This window comes from Myotis yumanensis, unplaced genomic scaffold, assembly GCF_028538775.1.
Source record: "Myotis yumanensis isolate MYYU_CA2020_CCGP unplaced genomic scaffold, mMyoYum1.0.hap1 SCAF_5, whole genome shotgun sequence".
In the NCBI taxonomy this organism is placed as follows: Eukaryota; Metazoa; Chordata; class Mammalia; order Chiroptera; family Vespertilionidae; genus Myotis; species Myotis yumanensis.
The window spans coordinates 36,888,274-36,914,369 of record NW_027223756.1 but is presented as its reverse complement, the minus strand read 5'-3'; the positions used below and the strand labels follow the sequence as shown (position 1 = coordinate 36,914,369).

The following is a 26,096-nucleotide window of genomic DNA, read 5'->3' as shown; positions in this document are numbered from 1 at the left end:
TGCTTCATTCAGTCTTTCAGTATAATTAAAAACATGTTCTCCCTCCCCCCTCTCTGTCCCCCCCCCCCCCCCCCCCCCCCCCACACACACACACACAATCTTCTATATGTTGGGTTTGGCTTGAATGTTTTGTTTTATCACAAAATGCATAGCACCGAAGCTGAATATAGAATTTTCAACTTGGTGAGTGGACTAAGGAGGGCAGTTGAAAACAGCGTTCTCCCAGTGACATTTCCATCATGGCAAAGGGTAGGGAAAGCTCGACCTCGTTAGGACCTCGTTACCCCTCCATCTCCAGCAGCCAGTGGTTCCTCAGGTACCCACCACCACTTAAACAGCATTGCCTTTTCAAAGTCATTCATTTTCAACTCTTGGAGCATATTTTGACAAGTGTGGGTATTTGAGACTACAGATTACAAAATATGAAATTCTTGATTCTTATCTTAAAAAAGGCATGATTATTGAGCCATGGCATATGTCTATCCCAGACTTTTATTTTAGGTTTACAGACATGTAATATTCCAGTTACAAGGGTTAGACAACGGAGAAATTATTAAGTACTAATTTATTCAATTTTTAAAGTACTATTCATTGGGTTTATTGTATTTTTCCAGGGTACAAGCTGGGGGCTAAGGATAGAGCAATAAAGGTGCTTTCGTTATTTCAAAATCACTCTAGAACAGTGGTTCTCAACCTTCCTAATGCCACAACCCTTTAATACAGTTCCTCATGTTGTGGTGACCTCCAATTTAATTGTTACAAATTGAACATAATTAAAGCATAGTGATTAATCACAAAACAATATGTAATTATATATGTGTTTTCCGATGGTCTTAGGCTACCCCTGTGAAAGGGTCGTTCGACCCCCAAAGGGGTCGCAACCCACAGGTTGAGAACCACTGCTCGAGAATCTACTCTAATTTTTTTGTCATTTGTATATGAAAGAGGTATTTTTTACTCACCCCAGGACTCCCAAGTCTTTTCATGGCTCTGCTTAGTGAAGTTCTCCCATACCTTGGTCGTGTTTTGAGAATTTCCCCTGGTGGCCACCTCTTTCATCTGGAGACATTCCCTTTATTCCTCTCTGAATAAGCTTTCATTTGCTGATCAGAGTTTTCTGCTGATGTGTTGCATTGTCTACCTCTTGACATGGATACAGTCCTTGACACAAGGAAGGATGCTGTATTATTCAGGTTTCATGTGATTTTTGCTCTCAGGATGTTTATCCTGCAGCTGCATGTTATCTGCCGGCTTCCCTCACTGTAACACCACCACCACCAACCACAGCAAAAGACCGTTTTTGTTTCTGTTTTATTAATATTATTTAAATCCCTCTAAAGTAATTGTAACTTATAAATGGATGTATCCTCAGTCCATCTTGCAACTCCTATTTAGCGATAAGATCCTACTATTTATTTCTGACAGCATTGATAATGATAAATTTTGTCCTTTGAGTATGCACAACTTTGCAAAATGTTGTTATATTTTCTGCACATGCATGGGAGACCAACATTATTCACTAGAAAAGAGTCAGTGATTTAATCTCAGAAGATTTGTATTAACACCGTTTTTCTGGAAGTATATAAATATAATTCCCCTGTGGTTTATATTTTCTTGCAGCAGCCACATTTGTGTGCTGGATGCCAAAGAAGACAGGGATAGAAGTTTATTCATGAACTGTTGTGAAAATAAACATTTATTTGCTTTTCAAAATAATTAATATTTAATGTTCAATATTTACTTTGAAACCTTAGAAGTTAAGCCATCCATATAATGTAGTATATCTACTCTATTTTTGAGTAGAGTGAATTAGATTAATTATGTTATGTTTAATAGATATGTCACTGCCTTTGGGATTTATGTAAATTGCATTTGTGTCAATAATACTTTATCAAATTGCTTTAGGATAGCATTTAATTTTAATAAAATAAAAATATTCTCATCACTATTCTGCTATTTGATCACTTTTAGATAATATTTGACATGAGCTTGCTGTATTGGTTTGCACCAGAGAATATGACATTTTACTAGTTTGTCAATTAAATATGTCTAGTTTGTAGAGACTAGGCTTGTCCTAAATTAGAGTTAAAAAAGAAAAAACTCACTTTATGATGTACTGCTATTCTTTCGTTACAGAAAGTCGGCTGTGATGGTTTTTTAGGGTCTCTTGCAAGGGAAGATCATTGTGGTGTATGTAACGGCAATGGGAAATCGTGCAAAATCATTAAAGGAGATTTCAACCACACCAGAGGAGCAGGTGAATATATTTTTATATTTTCAAAATTAATAATTTGAACAATCTTTGGGGACAGAGATTACATTGAACTTGACTTAGAAATCGCAGTTCTGAGTCTATTGAAGACTTTGTAATGGGTATTGAATGATTTTTCATGATGACATACAATACATGTGATATGAGCCAGAAATTCTAACAAGCCCATTTCCCAATAATGAAAATATGAAGTCATCTGTTGTGCATTTAATAAATTGGAGCAGCAAGGGAATAATCTAATTTGCATTGGCAAATGTTATCAGGTTTCCACAGGCCTTATTCTCCAATGCAAAGCACAATGCCTCACAGAGAGTAATGATTTGTAACAGCCTGAAGCAACTATTCAGAGTATTAGACTTCAGGTTTTCAGCTTTCCATTGTCTTTATTTTTTCTTAACGTGTTTACTAAATTTGAAGGGAATACATTGTTGGAAACAGAGAGTCTGTGGCAGTGTAGCATGGTGGGAACAATAACAGCGGGGAGTCAGAAGATGAGGGATGGTGTTCCTGATATATTAATAGTGAGGAGCCACCCTCTATTCTTTTGTTCTCTCATCTATAAATACTAATTAATACTCAGGGGCTATGAGGATGAAATGAATATGGTTGATCTATATCGTGTGAGTTTTAAAGTGATCCACAACAAAAAGTAAAGTACTAGTAACCTATACTGACATATCATGACCCACAAATATACTTTAGAAACATCACATGCTTTACACTCAGGTCCTCAAGCTTACTGGGAGGGAGCACATATTTCTGTGTTTACATTAGTTCACTAGGTAGATGTCACTGGACATCTACCTATTGAACTATCTTATTCTTTGTGATTATATTTTCATCATCTTTAGGATGCACATATTACATATATTAGCTTTTTCCTATTTTCAATTTCTTTCTTGGTCAAATACCAAAAACCCTGAGACTAAAATACATATTTGTTTTAATACAAAAACAAGCCATTTGTTTTTGAATGATCAAGAAAACTGAGTTCATTCTAGATAAAGGAATCCTTCAGAAGAGAATATTAGACACAGCCCTCTGAAGTCGAATGTAAGCGTTTGCTAGGCCCCAGCAGAATAAAAGATAACATGAACGCAAGATTTTGAAGCCTAACCATAACCAAGGTCCAGGGTAAGGTACAGATCAAGATCTCAGTCTCCAAAGCTGTGAAACAGGGGCCTGTGAGTCAAAATCTGCCATAATCCACTTAGAAAATTCTAAAGCTGTGACAGCTCTCAGACATTCAGCTAAGAAGTTCAGATATAATAACTTTTTCAGCCTGATTTGGTGGCAGAAATATTTGTAGTGCAGAAGGTCAAACGAAGCCTGAAAGGCTAAAGATGTAAAGACACTAGAATTTTTGAAGAATCTTCTTGCATGGTTATTTAGCATGCATGGGAACAGTTCACTGAAGAATACTGATGCACACTCAGCACTGATATCTTTCATTATACTAACACTTGATTTTTCCACCAAGCATAGAAAAGAGAAATACTAGTTAACCAACCAGTAATGTTTATCATTCTGGCTGCAGTTATGTGAGTACATTTTTCCAGACTCCTATTTTGAAAATTGTTTGTTTTTATTGCGCTTTAATTTTAATTTTGTTCATTTGTTTGTTGGTTGTAGGTAAGCTACATTAAACACATCTGTTATTTGGAAAATGTCTGAGATTCCTAAGATATTGGAATTATCAGAGACTAATAATATTACTTTCTCCCTTAAACTCTATGCCAGTTTCATGTTGCTCACAAGAAAGAGACGGGAATTCTTAACTTGGCCCACACGAATGGTCCTGCATGGTGTGGTCTCTACCTGTCTCTCCAGCACCATCTCTCATTAAGGTCCCTTTCCTTCTGTAAGCTACAGCCACCAGATTTCTTTTAGATTCTCCCATTGACTTTGTTCCCTCCAGCACCTTGCAGTTAAAAATATGGTTGTTAGCTTCCTGTTAGCTTTGCCTGGTTAATTCCTAGCCATCACTTAGATCTCAGTGCAAGTGTCACTTACGCATTGAAGTGTTCCCTGAACAGCCTTCACCTCCTCGCACTAACAACCATATTCATAGTCATATTCAAATTCATATTCATTCATATCTATATGGTGTAGCTCTATTCGCATTTGTAATTGTACATTCATTAGTCTTTACTGTCCCACTTTAAGGTCAATGAGAAAAAAATATCCTGGCTATTTTTGTCCAGATTCTCAATGACAGGCATTGTGTCTGATTCTTTGTTAATTTAATTAACAATGAAACATTACATTATTAAGAACTTTAAAAAACGAAGTGAGTCCTTAATTATAGGCTTCATTTACTTGTGAATTTAGGAATGCTGTGTTCATTTCTCTTGAGACAATTTTATCCTTACGGTTTATGGACTTCCTAGAATTTCTTGAAGGAATTGCAGCCTTTTTTGGTCCAGTTGGCCATGCACACTGTATATGTTGTATGAGTAACACATGTGCAGACACATGTGGGTGTTTCGGTCCCTGTGCTCTATTTAGAGTTTGCTTAGTCATTTTTGTTGGAGCTAGAAAATAAACTTAAAAGGAGTTCTTTTTTTTTTTCTTGTACATTTATCATGTCTTTCATTATAACTTGCCTAGCTAGGAGATAATTTTTTAAAGGAATTTTTAAAGGTAAATTGTGTATTTGGCCAATTGTGGAACTAGATAGTTATCAGTATACACTAAGAAGAAATGGGCATAAAATGTGTTCTACTTAGTATAAGAGCTAATGATACCGATTCTGTGTAAGGAACACAGCTCTTAGACCATTTGTTTGTGTGTTTGCCATGAGAGTAGGAGTGTCATGGTGCCATATATTCTATTCTATAAAATAGTAGCAGTGGGTCATAGCTGGAAGTGCACAGTGGAATCAGACAGATCTGAGTTAAAAGCTTGGGTCAGCTAATTATTGACAATGCGGTGTTGAAAAAGGGATGAAGCCCATTATATAATTAAGGTCTCATGCAGATTTTTTTTTTCTGCCTAAATTTATTTTCTCATCTATTATGTGAGAAATGTAATATTAAAACAATGGTACCTTGGATGTTATCATTATGATTAAATGTAGTAATTTATGTAAATTACCCATAATAGTGACTAGCACATAGTGTTGCTCAAAATACGGCATTTTTCATTGTTACTTACCATGAAAATAATGATTGCTATTGGAATTTTAAGATGGCTGATTAATAATGGATCTCTGGCTGTAAAATAGGATGGGATTTTCCTATGTAAAAAGCAAGCTGTCACAACATGAGGACACAATTTATAACAATGATGTCACAAGCTTTATTTCAACTTCTAAGCTCAGTGGTAGCCACTCTCATATTCACTTCTTTAAAAAATGTACAATCTCGCCCTAACTGATTTGGCTCAGTGAATAGAGTGTCAGCCTGTGGACTGAAGGGTCCCAGGTTTGATTCCGGTCAAGGGCATAAACCTTAGTTGCAGGCACATCCCCAGTAGGAGGTGTGCAGGAGACAGCTGATCAATGTTTCTAACTCTCTATCCCTCTCCCTTCCTCTCTGTAAAAAATCAACAAAATATATATTTTTAAAAAATGTACATTCTCAGTTGTGCTAAATGGCTTATTTACTGAAAAATATCTAGGCCCCCAGTCATTAGCTATCTTTTTTCAAATGTCTTTGCTTAATATTTTTCTTCCTCTCTTTTTTAAACTCAGTTTAACTCACCTATCCTCCAGCCCATTCCAATCGAATAACAGAAAATTGCTCTGGATATTACTGTAAACTTAGCTATAACTATTGTCCTAATTTACAACATACCTTTGCCTTTACAGCTGAACCCAGTTACTACCTCCACTTGCTGCTACCCAGTCTTCTTTTTTAGCATCCTGACATTTAGCATCTCCAGACACATAGCTGAATTCATTTACTGAGAGATTAACAGTCATCTCTTGATTGTGACATCCGGGCCCAATCTCCTTTATCACTTTTCTCTTCAATGTTGCTACAATTTATGATGCAATTGACCAACCACTCTTCTTGAGATATTCTAATCCAAAATAGCCAGGTCTCCTCCTTCTCAGGATTATTCCTTCTCTATATTCTTTCCTGATTTATTTTTAACCTCTATCAGTAGGTTAGAGTATCATCCCCATATGCCAAGGTTGCGAGTTCGATCCCCAATCTCTGATCAGGGTACATGCAAGAGTCAAACAAGGAATGCATAAATAAGTGCAATAACAAATCAATGTTTCTCTCTTTGTCTCTCTCTAAAAATCAATATATAAAAATTAAAACACACACACAGAGATTTTTCCATTAAAACCAAACAAACATAAAAACATCTCTTGCCAGTGGTTCTGTCAGTTGGAGCGTCATCCCCTGCACCCAAAGGGTTGTGGGCTTAATTCCTGGGCTTCAGGTTCCATCCCCAGACGGGGTGCATGCGGGAGGCGGCCAGTCAATGTCTCTCTGTCACATCTATGTTTCTCCCTCCTCCCTCTCTCTCTAAAATCAATAAAAAAAACACATCCTCGTGTGAGGATTTTAAAAAAGCCCTACTGTCACCAATGTGGAGTTCTTGACTTCTCTCTTGATTTTCTCCACTTACTTTCATGGCTTAAATGACTATCTCTGCAAAGATGCCCCCCAAAGGGACTTCAGTTGTCTGACCTTTTCCTGGAGTTCCAGATGGTCAGAGTTCTTTCTGGATGTTTTTACTAGTGCGTTACACCATCTTGTTAAATACAAATTCCAAAGCTGAGTTTATGATTCTTACCACAACTTGACGTCCACTGACTTATAAGCAATGGCCCCATCCTCACATAAGTAATAATAAAGCATTGAGTTCAGTGTTTGTATTCCCACGCTCTATTGGTTCTCAAGTTCAGAATTTTTTTTTCCCCTTCACAATGCCTTCTGAAATTACTACCTTGGCCTCTACCATTTTTGGGTTTTTACATTAGACTTCTGACACTGTTATCCACAACTGCATTGCTGGGTCTCCTGCATCCTGCTGTCGGATAAAGCCTTTCAAGCCAGGATCTGACTACCAAAGATAAAGCCTCGAACCAGTATCTCATTACCAAGTTGCTTGCTATAGAATGTTCAGTCGCTGCAAATTGAAAAATTCAGTGCCCAGGGCATACTTTAAAACTCTCTTACTCTGTCAGAATGATTTTATTCATGTGCTCCTAAGGGTACCACTTGCTCCTTTACTTGTTTTTTAAGTAGTATTTTTAAAAATATATTCTATTGAATTTTTTTTTATAGAGAGGGGAAGGAAGAGGGAGAGAGAGAGACAGAAAACCAATAAGAGAGAAACATCATTGTTTGGCTGCCTCCTGCACACCCTCTACTTGGGATCGAGCCAGAAACCCCGAAATGTGCCCTGACCAGGAATGGAACCTGCGACCTCATAGTGCATGGGTAAATGCTCAACCACTGAGCCACACTGGCTGGACTCCTTTACTTTACATACAGCGAACTCCTTTTTCCTTTTTTGAATTCCTTTTTCTATATCTATCCATATCCTATCTGTTCTTCAAAGATATTTCATCTACTTCTTTGTGAAGCTTTCCTTGACTATAAAAATTGTTTTCTCCTCTGAGTCATAGTGATTCCGGCTGAAGTCAGTGTTTCTCAAACATGAGTAATGTATCTCACCATTTACAAGGGAAAAATAAAAAGTAAATCCCACTTTTGTGAGTTAAAAATAGCAGCAAACCTTTTGAGTGGTGATGTGATCAGAGAGGAGGGGGCAGTTTAAACCACATGATTTATATTCTTTAGCAAGGAGTTAACCATAACATTTTGCATATGATCTTTTAAACTTAATTTCTAAAGTTTTATTTAACTTATATTTATATAAGGTGTTTCTGCCTTATCTTTCCTATTCAGTCGAGTGCAGAGACCTTCCTTCTGTGTACAGATAGGCAGTAAGCATTTGTTTCTATTTTCATTGCTGTCTATTTGTTCATGTAACAAAAAGATAGTGCCTGTGAGGTTTGGTGTTACTAGCAATGGTTAGATTGAGTAAATAGCGTTCGCTAATGGAAATTATGATTCTAAAAAACATAATTCCAGCCACTGCCACCAGGTGGGGCATATGCTACCTTTCAATATATACCAAATACAAGAAACACTTTCAGGAATTTGAATAATTAATCAACAGCAGACAATTCTGAGATTAACTTTGAAATTAGACTTCTATCAGATATATGAAGCTACACAAATATACTAAGAAATATATTAAATATTGCAATAAATTTATGTATCTATTTATTTTTAAATTTATTTTTATTGTTGAAAGTATTACAGATGTCCCCTCTTTTCCCAAATAACCACCCCCTCGAACTTGAACCCAGGCCCCCCCCCCCCTCAGGTTTTCACCACAGTATTGTCTATGTCCATGGGCTGTGCATGTATGCATATAAGTTCTTTAGTTAATCTCTCCCCACCCGTTCCATCCCCATCCCCGACTTTCCTCTGAGATTTGTCAGTCTGTTCCATGCTTCTATCTCTTTGGATCTGTTTTGTTCATCAGTTTATTTTGTTCATTAAATTCCACATATGAGTGAATATAAGTTTAAAGCTAAAAAATTATCTATACTATTCTTTATTAAATGAAGTGTTGATTTTTACCTTTTCTGCACATTCTCTCTTCTATCCCACATTATCTTATCATCTTATTTCACTTCAAGCTTTATATTCCTAAAATTCTGCTGAAAAACCTTTCCTTAAAAAGAGCGAATTGTGTTTTGTTTCTAGCTGTTGGACACCTTCCTAGATGCCACTAGATTGCTTGGTGTGGCCTTACACCTACTTGTCTTGATCCCCAATTTCACAACCTTTTGTGCGTCTCCTCAGGGAGAGGCTGGTATGCTCAGCTACTCCCGGGACCTGGTGTCCTGCCAGCTGCAGTTCCTTCTTCCCTGCACTTTCTAACTTAAATGAGGTCCCCGAACAGAATCGGAGGCTATTTGCTCTGTTTCTACCTGGGCCGTCCCATTGTGCTTTTTCTCTTCTCACCATTCATATAGTGAGTTTGACATAAAATGTAATTGTCTATTTGCCCTTGATAGTGCTGTAGACTTAACATCTTTCCAAGAAATTTCTCCATTTGAAATGATGACAGCTTTTGTACTTAAGTTTTTTTTTTCCCATAGGTATGGAAATATCAAAGCAAAAATCAAAACCAAAAAAAAACGAAACGGCAAGTCAACTAAGAAAAGAGATCTCCTAAGAACTTGAGATTTATTTCATGACTTATTAACTCTCGCAGGTTATGTGGAAGTGCTGGTGATACCTACCGGAGCACGAAGAATCAAAGTGGTGGAGGAGAAGCCGGCACACAGCTATTTAGGTAACCAGGGTTACAGACACAGAGCCCATCCAAGGACGAGCCGGCTCCCTGCCCTGGGAGTTCGATTATGATGAGGATGTCAATCTGTTTCTAGTTATATGTGTGGATTTCCCAGGAAGCACCTTTTGTCATATCAAGTAGAAGTTTCTTTCAAGGACTCCCCAGGAGCAAAAGCAATCTGGTTGTCTGTATGTTTGGGAGGGGTATAAATTGCTTCCACATGTTAGTTCATGTTAAAAAAACAACAACACACTCATTGGAGGATTTGGGTATGTTTTATTTCATAGGTATGCATTTGTATAAAACATTTCATAAATATATTTATTTCATATACACACACACATATACACGTATTTATATTTCTTGCATAAGTAAGTGCATATATTCCTGTGTGTATGTGTAATGATTACTTTTGAATTAGGAAATCTTGTGGGATGCTTTAAAAAATCTCTATATACTGAAAGGACTTAATATTTTAATGGGAAATAATGCTCTTTTTTGCCTCACCTATGTAGAGAGTATTTAAAATTTTTGATTATTACTTATGGAAAGAATTGTATGAGCTATTTTAATTAGGCCAATTAAAATGATTTTTATTTAATGGTTTTTAAATATATGAAAGAAAATAGTAAATTGTCAAAATACATATTGCTTTGTATGTTCAAATTTCAAACTAAGTCACATGAAGTGATCTTGTATAGTCGTGGCATCACAGGTAGAGAAATCTAATATAATTAGGTCTGACAAAAACCATAATATTCTCCCCAAATTTAAACATTGTATTTATAATATCTTTTTAAAAAGCCTGCCTATTTTTTCTTAACAAAAAAATGTCCTCATTATTCTTTTTCAAATAAGAAGTATCCTAATAGGGAAACACTTTGTACATGATTTAAAAAATCCAATATTATGTGATTGTTTGTATTCTACAATTTTGAAAATTACCTACACTCGGATTGAATTATTTTTCTTATTAGGGCTTGCTTTCGAGAGTAGGGAGGTTTGAGGAAAGGGGACAGTAAAATAAATCCTTTGTCATGTGACACACTGTTTGTTATGACTAATATTTAAATTTTGTTTTTACCGCCTATGATTTTAAAATGCATTTTAAATGCAAGTAAATCATCCCAAATGTCCAAATTCAGATTAAAGCTCTAATAACCAGTTTTTGGTGACACTGTGAAGACTAGACAATTTCAAAATATTCATTCAATAGTAGACCTTTGGCTATTACACTGGGGAATATGTGTGTGTGTTTTCCCAAGCTGGAAAGGAATATAGATGTCTCAAATGGAGTTATCTCAAATTGTACAAAACCACATTGTATTATGATTTTTAAGAACCTGAAAATGTGGCTAAATACATAAGCCATTTTACAAATGGGAAATTTCCATGCTCTCTCTGATTCCTTCCTTCCCAGGCTCTTCAACCAATCCAGGCTTGTTTCTGTCTCCACTCTACAGTAACTGCCTTGGTCAAGGTCAGCAAATGCCTTCCATATCGACAGCCCAATGGTCACATGATGTTGGACCAATAAACAGCATCAAACACTGTTGACCTTCCCTCAGTTCATTAAATACTTTCTTCTTTTGGCTTCTAGGACCCTTACTGGTTTCTTTTGTAGGATTCTCAACTTCTGCATGCTTTCCAAATGTTTCTATACTGTGGGCTCAAGCCAGGGCCCCGCTCTCCCCCCTGCTATATTGTCTCCCTAGGAAATCCCATCTAGCTCCATTGCTTTCCATGTTTATTTGATGAAGGTTATCAAATGTCTGCTAGGCACCTCAGAAATAATAAGTATAAATCAAAAACGTTATTTCCATCCCCTGCTGAAACCTCTTTCTCCTTTGGTTTTCCCCATTGTAGTAAATGTCACCCTATTAGTATTTTATGACTTCTGTAACAATGATCACAAACTTGTAGGTTTCAAAAAACAAAACAAAATGTATTCTCTCACAGTTCTGGAGGACATAATTAGTTTCAATGGACCAATATTGAACGTGGCTGCAAAGCATGCTCTCTCTGAAGATTAGGGAACATCCTTGACCCTTCTAGCTTCAGATAACTATCAGCATTCTTTTGCTTGTGATAATATCTGCCTCCCTAGTGTCAGTGCCTTCTCTTCTTTTCCTGTGTTTAAACCGCCCTCTTCCTACCTCTTATAAGAATACATGTTGATTGCATTTCAGGCCCATTTGGACAATATCCCCATCTCAAGACCCTTTACCTGATCATATCTGCAAAGTTTGCTTATATGCCATGTAAGGTAGCATTCTAGGTTCCAGGGATTCGGACATAGATAACTTTATTCCCTTCACTAACACTTTTTTTAAAGAATATTTTTTTATTGATTTCAGAGACGAAGAGAGAGAGAGAGAGAGAGAGAGAGAGAGAAAGAGAGAGAAACATCAGTGATGAGAGAGAATCACTGATCGGCTGCTTCCTGTATGCCCCCCCACTGGGGATCAAGCCTGCAATTCGGGCATGTACCTTGACCGGGAATTGAACTGTGACCTCCTGGTTCATAGGATGACACTCAACCACTGAGCCACACCTCCCAGGCACACTAACACTTTTTCCAAAAAATTGTGGTAAAATGCACATAAAATTTACCATCTTAATTATGCTAAGTATACAGTTCACTGGCATTGCGTACTTTCACTTTGTTGACTACCACCACCACTATCCATCTCCTGAAGTCTTTTTGTCTTGCAAAACTAAAACTCTATCCATTAAATGATAACTTCCCATTTCCCCACCTCTCATCCCCTGCTAACCACCATTAAGTTTTCTATCTCCATGAATTTTGCCACTCTACATACCTCATATATGTGGAATCATACAGGAAGTGTCCTTTTATGACTGACATATCACTTAGAGGAGTGTCCTCAAAATGTATCCATGCTATAGCAGGTGTCAGAGTTCCCTTCATTTTTAAGGCTGAATAATATTCCGTTCTTTGTATATATCACATTTTGCTTATTCATTCCTTCATCCATGGATACTTGGGTTGCTTCTATGTTTTAGCTGTTGTGACTAATGCTGCCATGAACATGGATGTACAAGTCTTTCTTCAAGATCCTGCTTTTCATTCTTTTGAGCATCTACCCAGAAGTAGAATTGCTGAGGCATATGGTAATTCTATTTTTAATTGTTTTGAGAAACTGCCACACATCCATTTTCTGTTTCACCAATAGTATGCAATGGGTTCTAGTTTCTCTATATCCTCACCAGTGCTTGTTGTTTTCTGTTTATGTTAATAGTGGCCATCCTAAATGGGTGTGAGGTGATATCTCAAGGTGGTTTTGATTTACATTTCTCCAATAATTACATATGCTGAGAATTGTTGGCCGTTTGAATGTATTATTTGGAAAAATGTCTATTTTAGCCATTTTTAAATTAGGTTGTGTGGTTTTTTGTTTTTGTTGTTGATGATTTTTAGGAGTTCTCTATATGTTCTGGATATGGATCCCTTATCAGATATCTGATTTACAAATATTTTCTCCCATTCTTTGGGTTTTTATTCTGTTAATATTGTCTTTTGGTGCACAAACGTTTATTTATATGCAATTATTTTTAACTTTCATGAAGTTTAATTCATCCCCTTTCTTTTATTACCTGTGCCTTTGGTGCCATACCCAAGAAATCACTGCCAAATTTAGTATCATGAAGCTTTTGCCTTATATTTTCTTCTAAGAGTTTTATAGTTTTAGGTCTTACATTTAGATCTTTGATCCATTTTGAATTAATTTTTGTATATGGTGTTAGTTAAAGGTCCAACTTCATTGTTCTGTATGTAGTTACTCAATTTTCCCAGCATCCCTGGATGAAAGACTGTCCTTTCTCCACTGAATGATCTTGGCACCATTGTCAAAAGTCATTTGGCTATGGTTTACTTCTGGGATCTGTATTCTATTCCATTGGTCTGTATGTCTGCTTTTATGCCAGTAGCACACTGTTTTTGATTAGTGTAGCTTTCTAGTAAGTTTTGAAATCAGGAAGTGAGAGTCTCCAGCTTTGTTCCTCCTTTTCAAGATTGTTTTGGCTATTTAGACTCTCTTGAGATTCCATATGAATTTTAGGATAGTTTTTTTAAATTTCTGCAAAAAAAAAAAAAAAAAGCCATTGAGATTTTGAAAAGAATTGCATTGAATTTGTAGGTTACTTTGGATGATATTAACATTTTAGCAATATTAAGTCTTACAATCCATTGACTTGGACTGGGTTTCCATGTATGTCTTCTTTAATTTCTTTCAACAATGTTTTTTAGTTTTCATTGCATAAGTCTTTCACCTCCTTGGTTAATTTCCAAGTTTTTTTTTTCTTTTTGATGCTATTGTAAATAGGATTGTTTTCTTAATTTTGTTTTCTGAGTGTTCATTGTTAGTGTATAGAAATGCAACTGCTTTTGTGTGTTGTCTTTATACCCTGTTTCTTTGCTGAATTCATTTATTAGTTCTGACAGCTTTTTTTTAAATATAAAATCTTTAGGGTTTTCTACATATCAGAGCATATCATTTGTGAAGATAAATAATTTTACTTCTTTTTTTCTGATTTGGATGCTGTTTTGTGCTCCTGGATTTGGTTTTCTAGTATTTTGTGGAGGATTTTTACATCAATGTTCACTAGGGAAATTGGTCTGTAGTTTCATTTCTGTTTGTTTTGTTTTTTTCTGGCATTGGTATCAGAAAACTACTGGCCTTGTAGAATGAGTTAGGAAATCTTCCCTGCACTTCAGTTCTTTGGAAAATTTAAGGATTGGTGTTAGTTCTTCTTTAAATGTTTGATAAAATTTACCAATGAAGCCATAAAGTCCAGGGCTTTTCTTGGTTGGGATATTTTGATTACTGATTCAGTCTGCTTACTAGTTAATAGGTATATTTAGGATTTCTGTTTCTTTGTGATTCAGTCTTGGTAGGTTTTGTGTTTATAGGAATCTGTTCATTTCATATCCAATTTGTTAGTATACAATTGTTCATGGTATTTTTATAGTCCTTTGTATTTCTGTAACATCAGTTGTAATGTTCTCACATTTCTGATTATTTAGTTGTCTTTTTTTATTATTTAGTCCATCTAGCTTAAAGGTTTGTCAAATTTGTTGATCTTTTCAAAGAACCAACTTCTGGTTTTGTTGATTTTCTCAATTATTTTTCTATTTTTTATTTCACGTATTCCTGCTCTAATCTTTATTATTTTCTTTCTGCTGGGTAGTTTTCTAGTTTCATAAGTTCTAAAGTTAGGTTATTAACTTGAGATCTTTTTATTTTCTTACTGTAAATGTTTATGATTATTAATTTCCTCCAATCATACTGCTTTACTGTGTCCCATCAGTTTCTGGATGTTACATTTTCATTTCTATTTGTCTTAAGATATTTCTGAATTTCCCTGTGATTTCTTCTTTGATACATTGGTGTTTGAGTATGTTGTTTCATTTCCATAAATTTGTAGAATTCCAGTTTTCCTTCTGATGTTGATTTCTAACTGCATCCCATTGTGGTCAGAGAAGATGCTTTGTATGATACCTATTCTTTAGGGCAGTGGTCGGCAAACTGGCCCCTTGAGTGTGGCTCTTCCACAAAATACCACGTGCGGGCGCGCATGTACAGTGCGATTGAAACTTCGTGGCCCATGCCACGAGGCCAAAGAGCCGCATGTGGCTCGCGAGCTGCAGTTTGCCGACCACTGCTTAGGACATGGATATCTTTGGGGGAGGGGCATCACTATCCTATCACAGTCACTAATTTCTATCACATGCATGCTTTTATATTGTCTATCTCCATTGTTAGTTCTTTTATATATATACTAGAGGCCCGGTGCATGAAATTCATGCACGGGGCAGGAAGGTGTGTGTCCCTAAGCCCAGTCTGCACCCTCTCCAATCTGGGACCCCTCGAGGGATGTCTGACTGCTCTCCCCTGCAGGTCTGGTCGCCCCTAACTGCCCTCCCCTGCCAACCCAATTGCCCCTAACTGCCCTCCCCTGCAGGCCTAGTCACTCCCAACTGCCCTCCCCTGCTGGCCTGGTTGCCCCCAACTGCCCTCCCCTGCAGGCCTGGTCGCTCCCAACTGTCCTTCCCTGCAGGCCTGGGCCCCCCCCCCCCCCCAGCTGCCCTCCTCTGCCGGCTCGGTCACCCCTAACTGCCCTCCCCTGCAGGCCTGTTCCCTCGCAACTGCCCTCCTCTGCCGGCCCAGTCACCCCTAACTGCCCTCCCCTGCAGGCCTGGTTCCTCCCAACTGCCCTCTCCTGCTGGCCATCTTGTGGCAGCCATCTTGTGTCCATATGGGGGTGGCCATCTTGTGTGTTGGAGTGACGGTCAATTTGCACATTACCTCTTTATTAGATAGGATTTCTTTATTGATTTCAGAGTGGAAGGAACAGGGAGAGAGAGATAGAAACATCAATGATGAGAGAGAATCACTGATCGGTTGCCTCCTGCATTCCCCCTACTGGGGATCAAGTCCGCAATCCAGGCATGTGCCCTTGGCCGGAATTGAACCTGGGACCCTTCAGTCTGCAGGCCAACACTCTACCCACTAAGCCATACCAGCTAGGGCCCATTGTTAGTTCTTGAAGGCAGGGATCATTTTGCTCATGACCATATCTACAGTAGCTAAAACAGAGTCTGGCACACAGGAAGTAGTAAAGACTTTCTGAGTGAATTTCAATTAAAAGATGCTTCACATTTGTATAGTGATTAGTATGAACCAGTGCATTAAATATATCCATTACATAAATCCTCACAATAACTCTATGAAGTGTATACCACCAATTTCCCAATTTTAAAAATCAGACAAAAAGGAATAGAGTTTACGTTTCTTTTCCAAGGTTACACATCTAAAAGACTATGATCCTAGATTTAAATCCAAGCAATCAATGTGGCCATAGTGTCAGGTTCCTAATCAATGTGGCCATAGTGTCAGGTTCATACTCTCTCCTTTTTACTTTATTTATATAAAGTAAATTGACTTCAGAGAGGAAGGGAGAGGGAGAGAGATAGAAACATCAATGATGAGAGAGAATCATTGATCAGCTGCCTCCTACATGCCTCCTACTGGGTATTGAGCCTGCAAACCCAGCATATGCCCTGACTGGGAATCTAACTGTAACTTTCTGGTTCATAGGTCAACTCTCAACCTTTGAGCCATACCAGCATATCTGCATTTTTATTAGAGATTTTTTTAAAATATTATAATTGTGCCCTGAATATATATGAAAATGCAGGGGGGTGGGGGGAATGTAATTATATTGGCCATAGTACAAATCTAGGCCAAAAAGACTTCTCACAATATTTAATAGACTTTATGAGAAATATAAGGAAATACTTTACCTTTTTGGGAAAATCATTATTTTTAATCACTTTAGCATTATTTGAATTATATCCATTTGTAGAGTGTAATAGCCATTATTTGCAGTATTGAGAGTTTTCTGTCAACATATTTATTTTCAAGTTAAAAATTCAAGGTAAAAATAATAGATATTTTTTTCATAAATCTGAAAATTTGTATGTTTATTTTGATCAAAAACATATTATTTGCTAGAAATTAAAATTGGTGAGGTGAAAATTAAATAATTAATAGATTGCTTATAATAATATGAATATAAGCACCAGAAAATTCCTCAATGGACCAGAAAAACCTTAACAGATAGTGAACAATTTAATTAATTTAAATAAAAAAATGCAAATGACAAATAAGCAAATGAAAAATGTCTTTAACCTCCATAGTAATGAAACAAGAGTTTGTTTGTTTTTTTAAATCCAGATTATTCAAAATTTAATTCCTAAAATTTCTCCTCACCCATGTCTTGGCTAGAGAAAGGTGCTTCCAAGAAGGTGTTCAGAAATGGGTACTCTAGTCACTGTTACGGAAGCATAAATTGATGCAACCTTTATGAAAAACAATTTAAAATTCTTTTTCAAAATCTATTCGTGTACAATTTATTTGGCTCTGTAATTCCAAATCTGGGAATCCTTCCAAGGGAAATATTCAGATGTACACATAACTAGTGTACAGTATATTTATCTGAGCATTATTTACAATATAAAAAACTTAATAAACTTCAAACATTCAATAAGAGATTAGCTTAAATAATATTTAGGAAGATTATTGGCTTAAGTTAACAAATATTTTCATAGAATTATGACCTAAAAGTCTTTGATTAACATGTAAATGACTCTTGAAAGAGAATTCAATTATATGGAGGAGTCTAAAATTTTTAATTTAAAAATTAAATCATTTGGCAAAAAAAAGTCTTTAATTTAAAATGGTAACCATGACATCTCACTTCCATGGCATGAATCTTATTTAAATAGTAACAGAGATTAGTTCAAAAAAGAAATAGAGAAAAAGAATGTAGGTAAACAAAGTTATTCTGTAAAATCCCATACAAAGGGTAGCTGTGTATGGGGAAAAATTAGCATTTATCTCCCATTTTTGTACACAGCAAATCACAAACTAGGCATGTAAAAAGGCCTTGAGTTCTGTTTTTAAGACCAACATATTATTTTTGAAATTTCTTGTAATGAATATAACCCTGTCATTTTAAAAAATCCTCATCCAAGGATATGCTTTATGTTGATTTGAGAGAGAGGAAAAGAGAAAGAGAGACATTGATGAGAGAGAAACGTTGATCGGTTGCCTCCTGCATGCACCCTCACTTGGATGGAATCCATAACCTTTTACTGTATGGGACGATGCTCCAGCCAACTGAGCCATCTGGCCAGGGCTAACCCTGTCATTTTGATCTATTAGTTAACATGCTATTTAATGACATTTCTTTAATGACACACTTTCCGGAGTAGCATGGGAAATATGGAGGATGTAAAAGATGCCATGTCACTCCTCACATTCTTTGTGGTATCATTGCATAGACAACACAGATGCACAGAGCCTTAAAATAATAACACATTAAAGAATAAATGACTAAGGACCAAAATAAGGGTTCCAGACATCAAATGTCCAATGACGTTGGAGGTCAAGACAAATATGGCCACACAGTTGGGACAGTTTCGGGAGAGAAGGAGAGCTTGTGGCGTTTGCTATGATTTCGAACTTTCCCAGTGAGGACAGGCCTCATGTTTTAGTCGGGAAGTTGACCCATTGGTTTAGAAATGAATAAAATACTTTCAATGAACTCATGTGAAGTGGATATTGATTAACGCTGCTTGTTGATTAATTCTCATAATATTTTTGAACCTCTTTATAGCTCTCCGAGACACTGGAAAACAGTCTATCAATAGTGACTGGAAGATTGAACACTCTGGAGCCTTCACCTTAGCTGGAACTACTGTTCATTACATAAGAAGAGGCCTCTGGGAGAAGATCTCTGCCAAAGGTCCTACTACATCACCTTTGCACCTCCTGGTATGAGGGGAAAAGTCGATACCATTGCTTAATCAGCTCCCTGTGGCAAAGGACATCCCCACCGTGCCTCTCTAAGCTTTTTTCACAATATGAGATGTCAGGTAGAAATTTAAAGTCATGTAAGAGGTGGATTTTTTAGGGATTTTAAAAATGTGCTTTCCATTGTGATATATAAAAACGGAAATTATTATAAGAGGAACAAAATTTTATAGGGCCCCACGGACTCAAAATAGAGGTGAATTACAGGCAACAAAGAACATTTTTTCCCTAAAAGCATGCATTTACTAACCAGAGTGGATGTCTGTGAAGAGAGAGCCGTAATATGGTAAATCCCAGCACTGTATATACATCCATGAAATAGGCCTTGTCTGATCTCTATGAAATGCCTTTGATAAAATGGTGCTGTGTCTGGGGAAAAGATTGGGTACATTTATCAAATAGTGCTTACAATTACTCTGTTCTGTTTTCTTACTAGGTTAATTGATCCCTGTAAAGAATTCTGGAAATTGGAATGTTTGGGATAAGTTTTTTTTTTACCATGTAATAAAAGACTAGACTTGAGGCAGGACAGAGTTTGAAGTGAAAGAAGCAGGACAGTGGTTTCTGTGCCCAACCAATGGCAAGTTAAAATGCCCTTTTTGACCTTCATCACTGCAGTCAGTGCTAACAGCTTAGGAGCCAGAGGGCTGACGGCACAGCTGGCGTGTTTTCTGTCCTAGCGACAAAGCCTAAAATTCAGACACTTCAACACCTCTTTAAGTCCACACGTAAAAACAACTTTAAAACACGATCAGCCGACTCTTTATTTGGAGTGTGGCATGCCACATTATTTAATATCGCCACACTATTTAAGTGGAATTTTTCTTCAATTGGAGACATCTGTGTTGCCAATCTAGGAGCTAGAGGTTCAAATTGTGTATCAGCCCATTTGCTTTTCCTACTTTCATGTGCCTGCAAAGCCTCCGGGGTTCTTGTTCAAATGTACAGTCTGATTCAGTAGGTCTGGAGAGGAACCTGAGATATACATTTCTAATCAGCTCCCAGGCAATGCCACCACTGCTAAGTCCATGAACCACATTTAAAATAACAATGTTTTCTAGAACTGCAATCAATAGGATTTACCAACACAGATAAAGGGAGCAAGAAGAGTTAGGTGCATGGGGACCTTCTGTTCCAAATCTTGACGGTGATGATGATGATGATGATGATGATGATTCATTTAGCACTGAGTCAGATACTGTCCAAAGTGCTTTATGTTCCTTATGGCATTTAATCGTCATGGTAACCCTGTATAATATGTATTATTATTACTCCATTTTACTGAACAACTAAGTATTAGAGAAGTTAAGTGATGTGCACAGTGTCTCCCAATAACTTATTTGGTTAAGAACGAGCCAGGTATTAATCAACCTACTATGCTGGCCCTCCTGACATGAAGCTTAGATCTAAGCTGTACCCCAGAGAGCCTTGGATCATAAGTGTATGTATACTTTGAATAATTATTTGTTCATCTCCCCACAATTTCTTTGGATCCTATTATTTCATTTGAAGGGGAAACTTCACTCTGTGCCATGAGCCATCTGGAGAGAGGGGAGGGGGCTGACTAAACAAACATACATACTCAATATCGGGCTCTTTCCATAACTTATTTATTTATTTATTTATTTATTTATTACAGTTGACATACAATATTAATTAGTTTCAAGTGTACAGCATAGTGATTAGACATTTATAAACCTTACAAAGTGCTCATCCAGAAGTCACTTAAAAATGACATTTCCAACAACCAATATTTTTAATGATTGGATTACAGGAAATGCCTGCCTTATATGAATGTAACCTACATTTTTATGGAACAAGACCGAAGCTCTCTTACTGAGCCCCTAGTTCAAAAATCTTAAAACAGTTGACGTGAGACCTCAGTGTTGGGCAGAGGGAGTTTCCTTGCTGCAGAATTCTTAATCTGACTGGTAATTACCAAGGTTTTTCCTGGAAGCATGAAACATAATTAAAGTCAGTGAACTATGTCTAAAAGAAGGCATCTATGTGACCTGGATTTATTCCGTAATCCAAGGGAAACTGCACTTCTAAGATATTTGTCTTTAATGACTATTACAGATTGAAAGCCAGTACTGCGTTTTGAAAGGCAATACCTTCTGCCATGTTTCAGTCGGTGCCCCTCAGCTGTCACATGGTCACACTTTCCTTCTTGCAAACGTGTGCTGCCAACTTCACATGCTTTCAGGAGGAGCTGATGGCTTTATAGCCAAGGTCTCTGTTTCAAATGGCATTATTTATTCAAGGACAATCTAAAGTCATATTAATGAAAATATAGGTTTTTAGGAAAAATAGACATGTTTTTATTTAATTAAATAAGTTGGCAAGTAGCTATTATTTATAAGTTCATTTTACCAACCAAAGAACTTGTATGCTTATATTCATAACCCATGGACACAGACAATAGGGCGGTGAAGGCCTGGGGTGGGGGATGGGGCAGGCTAGAATGGGTCAATGGGGGGGAAAAGGAGACATATGTAATACTTTCAACAATGAAAATTTTAAAATAAATAAATAAAATAATGAAACACAGGCCAACTAAAACAAACAAACAAATAAATAAATAATAAAAGCTATGTAATAACCAGACTCATCAAGAAAAAGAGAGGACCCAAATAAATAAAATCAGAAATGAAAGAGAAGTAATAACTGACACCATAGAAATACAACAGATTATAAAAAAAATTATTCTGAGCCCTGGCCAGGTAGCTCAGTTGGTTAGAGCGTCATCCTGATACACCAAGGTTGCTGGTTTGATCCCTGGTCAGGATATATCAAAGAATCAACCAATAATGCATAAATTAGTGCAACAAATCAATGTTTCCCTCTCTCTCCCTATCTCTCTCTAAAATCAATTTTAAAAATATTTTAAAACTATATGGCAGCAAATTGGACAGTCTGGAAGAAATGAATAAGTTCCTAGAAACATACACTCTTCCAAAACAGAATTAAGAAGAAACAGAATATGAACAGACTGATTACAACTAATGAAATTGAAGTAGTAGCCAAAAAACCCCCAGCAAACAAAAGTCATCCTGGATAGGATGACTTCACAGGTAAACTTTACCATCCAAAGAACTTACACTAATCCTTCTCAAACTATTCTAAAAGTCTTAAGAGGACGGAAGGCCTCTACGCTCATGTTATGAGGTCAGCATTATCCTAATTCTAAAACCAGAAAGAAGAAAATTATAGGCCAATATGCCTGATGAATATATATGCTAAAATCCCCAACAAAATATTAGCAAACCAAATCCAGCAAAGATTAAAATGATCGTACACCAAGTGGGCTTTATTCCAGGGATGCATGGTTGGTACAATTTCTGCAAATCAGTTAACATGATATGCCATATAAACAAAATGAAGGATAAAAACCATATGATCATATCAATAGATGCAGAAAAAAAGCATTTAACAAAATCTAGCACCCATACATGATACAAACACTCAGAAAAGTGGGAATAGAGGGAACATACCTCAACATAATAAAGGCTATATATGACAAACTCAAAGCTAACATCACACTCAATAGGGAAAAACTAAAAACATTTCCCTTAAGATCAGGAACAAGCCAGTTGTTTTTAGCACTCTTATTCAACATAGCACTGGAAGTCCTAGCCACAGTAATCAGATAAGAAATAAAAGGCATCCAAATTGGAAAGGAAGAAGTAAACTATCATTATTTGCAGATAATGTGATACTATATATAGAGAACCCTAAAGACTCCACCAAAAACCAACTAGAACCAATAAAAAAAAATGAGTAACTAGCAGTTTACAAAATTAATATTCAGAAATCAGTTGCATTTTTATATAGAGATAATGAACTATCAGAAAGAGAAACTAAGAAAACAATGCCATTTATAATTGAATGAAAAAAAATTAAAATACCTATGAATTAGCTTAACCAAGGATATAAAAGACACTCAGAAAATTATAGGACATTGAAGAAAGAAGTCAATGAATATACTAATAAATAGAAGCATATACTATGCTCATGGGTAGAAAGAATTAACACTATTAAAATGTCCAACTACCTCAATAATACTGTAATAACTATATATGATGCCAGGTGGATACTGGAGATATCAGGGGGATCACTTTGTAAAGTATGTGATTGTCTAACTACTATGTTGTACACCTGAAACTAATATAAAATAATATTGAATGCAAACTGTGATTGAAAAGAAAATGAAGATTTTTTTGTAATGTTAAATAAAGGTCCATACCACCCAAAGTACTCTATAGATTCAACTCAATTCCTATCAACATACCAGTGGTATATTTCACAGAACTAGAAAAAGTAATCTAAAAATTTGTATGGAAAGACCCTAAATAGTGATAGAAATCTAGAAAAAGAAGAACAAAGTGGGCTGTATCACACTACCTGATATCAAACTATATTGCAAGGCTATAGTAATTAAAACAGCACGGTACAGGCATAAAAACAGACACATAAATCAATGAACCGAGCAGAGAGCCCAGAAATCAACCTACACCTATATTTTCAATCAATTATGATAAAGGAAGCAAGAACATACAAAGGGGCAAAGACAGTCTATTCAATAACTGATTCTGGGAAAATTGGATAGATACAAAAAATGAAACTAGACCAAATTATACCATATACAAGAATAAACTCAAAATGGATTACAGACTGAAATTTAAGAACTGAAACTGTAAGACTCCTAGAAGAAAATATGGGCAGTAAAATCTCAGCTTGTTCTCCTAGCAGTATTTTTTCTGACACATCTTCTCAGGCAAGGGAAACAGAAGAAAAAAAATGGGACTACATGAAACTAAAAAATTTTTGCACACAAAGAGGAACCATCAACAAAACGAAAAGACAACCCACTGGATGAGAGGAGATTTCTGCCAATGATAACATCCAATCAAGGGTTAAGATACAAAATTTATGAAGAACTCAGGCAACACCAGAAAAACAATCAATCCGATTAAAAAGTGAACAGAGGGTCTGAGTAGTCACTTCTCCAGAGAGGACATACAGATTGCCAATAGATATATGAAAGGAAGATCGTGAATCATCAGAGAAATACAAATAAAACACAATCAGAAAACACTTCACACCTGTCAGGATGGCTATCATCAATAAATCAGCAAACAAGTATTTGAGGATGTGGAGAAAAGGGAACCCCAGTGCACTGTTGAAACAGTGTGGGAGTTCCTAAAAAAATAGCATTGCTTCATGACCCAGCGATTCCACTTCTGGCAATGTATCCAAAGAAATCCAAAACATTAATTGGAAAGAATATATGCACCCCTTTGTTTATTGCAGCATTATTTACAATATCAAAATATGGAAGCATCCCAAGTGCTCATCAATAGATGAGTGGGTAAATAGTAGTGGTATATACACACAATGAAATACTATTTGGCCATAAAAAAGAATGAGATCTTACCTTCTGTGACAGCATGGATGGGCATAGACAAATACCATATGATTTTACTTATATGTGGAATCTTAAGAACAAAATAAACAAATAAAATAGAAAGAGACTCATAGATACAGAGAACAGACTGACAGTTGGGAGAGGGGAAGGGATTGGTAGTTACAGAATAGTCACAGAGATGTAAATACAGCATAGACAATATAGTCAATAATATTATAATAACTATATATGAGGCCAGGTGGGTACTTAAAATATAGGGGTGGCCACTCTGTAAAGTACATGATTATCTAACCACTATACTATACATCTGGAATTAATACAGAGTAATATTGAATGTAAACTGTAATTAAAAAATAAATAAAAGTAAAAAAAAATCTTAAAGCTATGCAGTAGTCTGGCTTTGTTCATAAACAAGGTAAATCAATCTCTCTTTGTTAATTTAGCTGAAAGTCACCTATAACTGGCAACATCAGTGAGATATTTAAAACCAAAATAAGCACTGTAATGTACTTAGAATTAGTACCCAGTATGTATATGTGAATTTAAAACTATTATTGATATAGTAGATTGATAATGCCATCATTCTAGTTCCACAATCCACATATTGAATTAGTATTTCTGTTGATATAGTGAACTGAATTTGATTAAAAAAGTAAAGAAAATTAAACTGAGGCTTATTTAAATTTCTCCCCATGTAATTGTTAACTCTGAATCACCTGTCATTATAACGCCCTTGATACAGTTCATATAACAAAATTCTTTAATAATTTAACATAGTTTAAAGTTGAGATATATATGTTTTTATGCACCACAATGTATTATATCGATAGCTTTCATAAATCCTCAGAATCATAGAAGTGATAAATCCCATGGAGTTAACCTATTTTATGTAAATGTATTTATAAAGAAACACATATTCTTATTCTTTTTTTTCTTTTCTTTTTTTTTTTATTAGTTGAGGTATTACAAATGTGTCCTCATCCCCCCCATTAACCCCCAACCTTCCCCCCTCCCCGCACACTATTCTTATTCTTTTATTTAAAATGATTATATTTCAGGTATATTTCTTTTATTTAAAATATGTATGATTGCCCACGATGACTAGTTTTGAGCTTGTCACACGATACTAGGGGGGAACAAAACGGACAGGGTCCCTTCTTATGTCCGGTATAGCCCCAAATACAGTCATTCTTATATTTTCATATATCCTTTATGGTTTATTGCACGCTCACATATATGTGTACAAAACTAGTTTGTTTTTATTTGTTATTAAAATTGACATTTATTTAAAAGTTCAAATGGAAAATTAGTAACTATGACAAAATTGTGGTATGAAATTTTTGTCCTAAAGTTGGCTTAGAAGTTCTCTACCCTTGTGGAATGAGATGAATCCCAAAGTCTTCTGTCCTCCTCTGTTGGTGCAGGGACTTTCTGTTCATCTTTCTGTTTTATATGAATGGACATTCAATTGTGAATTACATCTTGCTGTTAGAGAGGACACATATTCCTGTCCCCCACTACTTAAGTCATCTCAATCATGTATCATTCTTTGGGAAACTGTCTAGTCCACTGACTTGAAAGAAAACGATCTGGTATATCTGACCTCATTCAAGTGGGCTTTACTTCATAATGTCTTTAGCTCCACAGAGGTAAG

The 26,096-nt window shown here is 36.1% G+C and overlaps 1 protein-coding gene across 1 annotated transcript in view; it reads left to right on the top strand.

The window, feature by feature from the left end:
• Window positions 1-26,096, top strand: part of ADAMTS19 (ADAM metallopeptidase with thrombospondin type 1 motif 19) — a 203,295-nt gene that overhangs the window by 139,892 nt on the left and 37,307 nt on the right. The window contains 3 exon segments of the mRNA XM_070417180.1: window positions 2,137-2,257; window positions 9,533-9,613; window positions 18,818-18,975. Coding sequence (XP_070273281.1) covers window positions 2,137-2,257; window positions 9,533-9,613; window positions 18,818-18,975 — 360 coding nt within the window.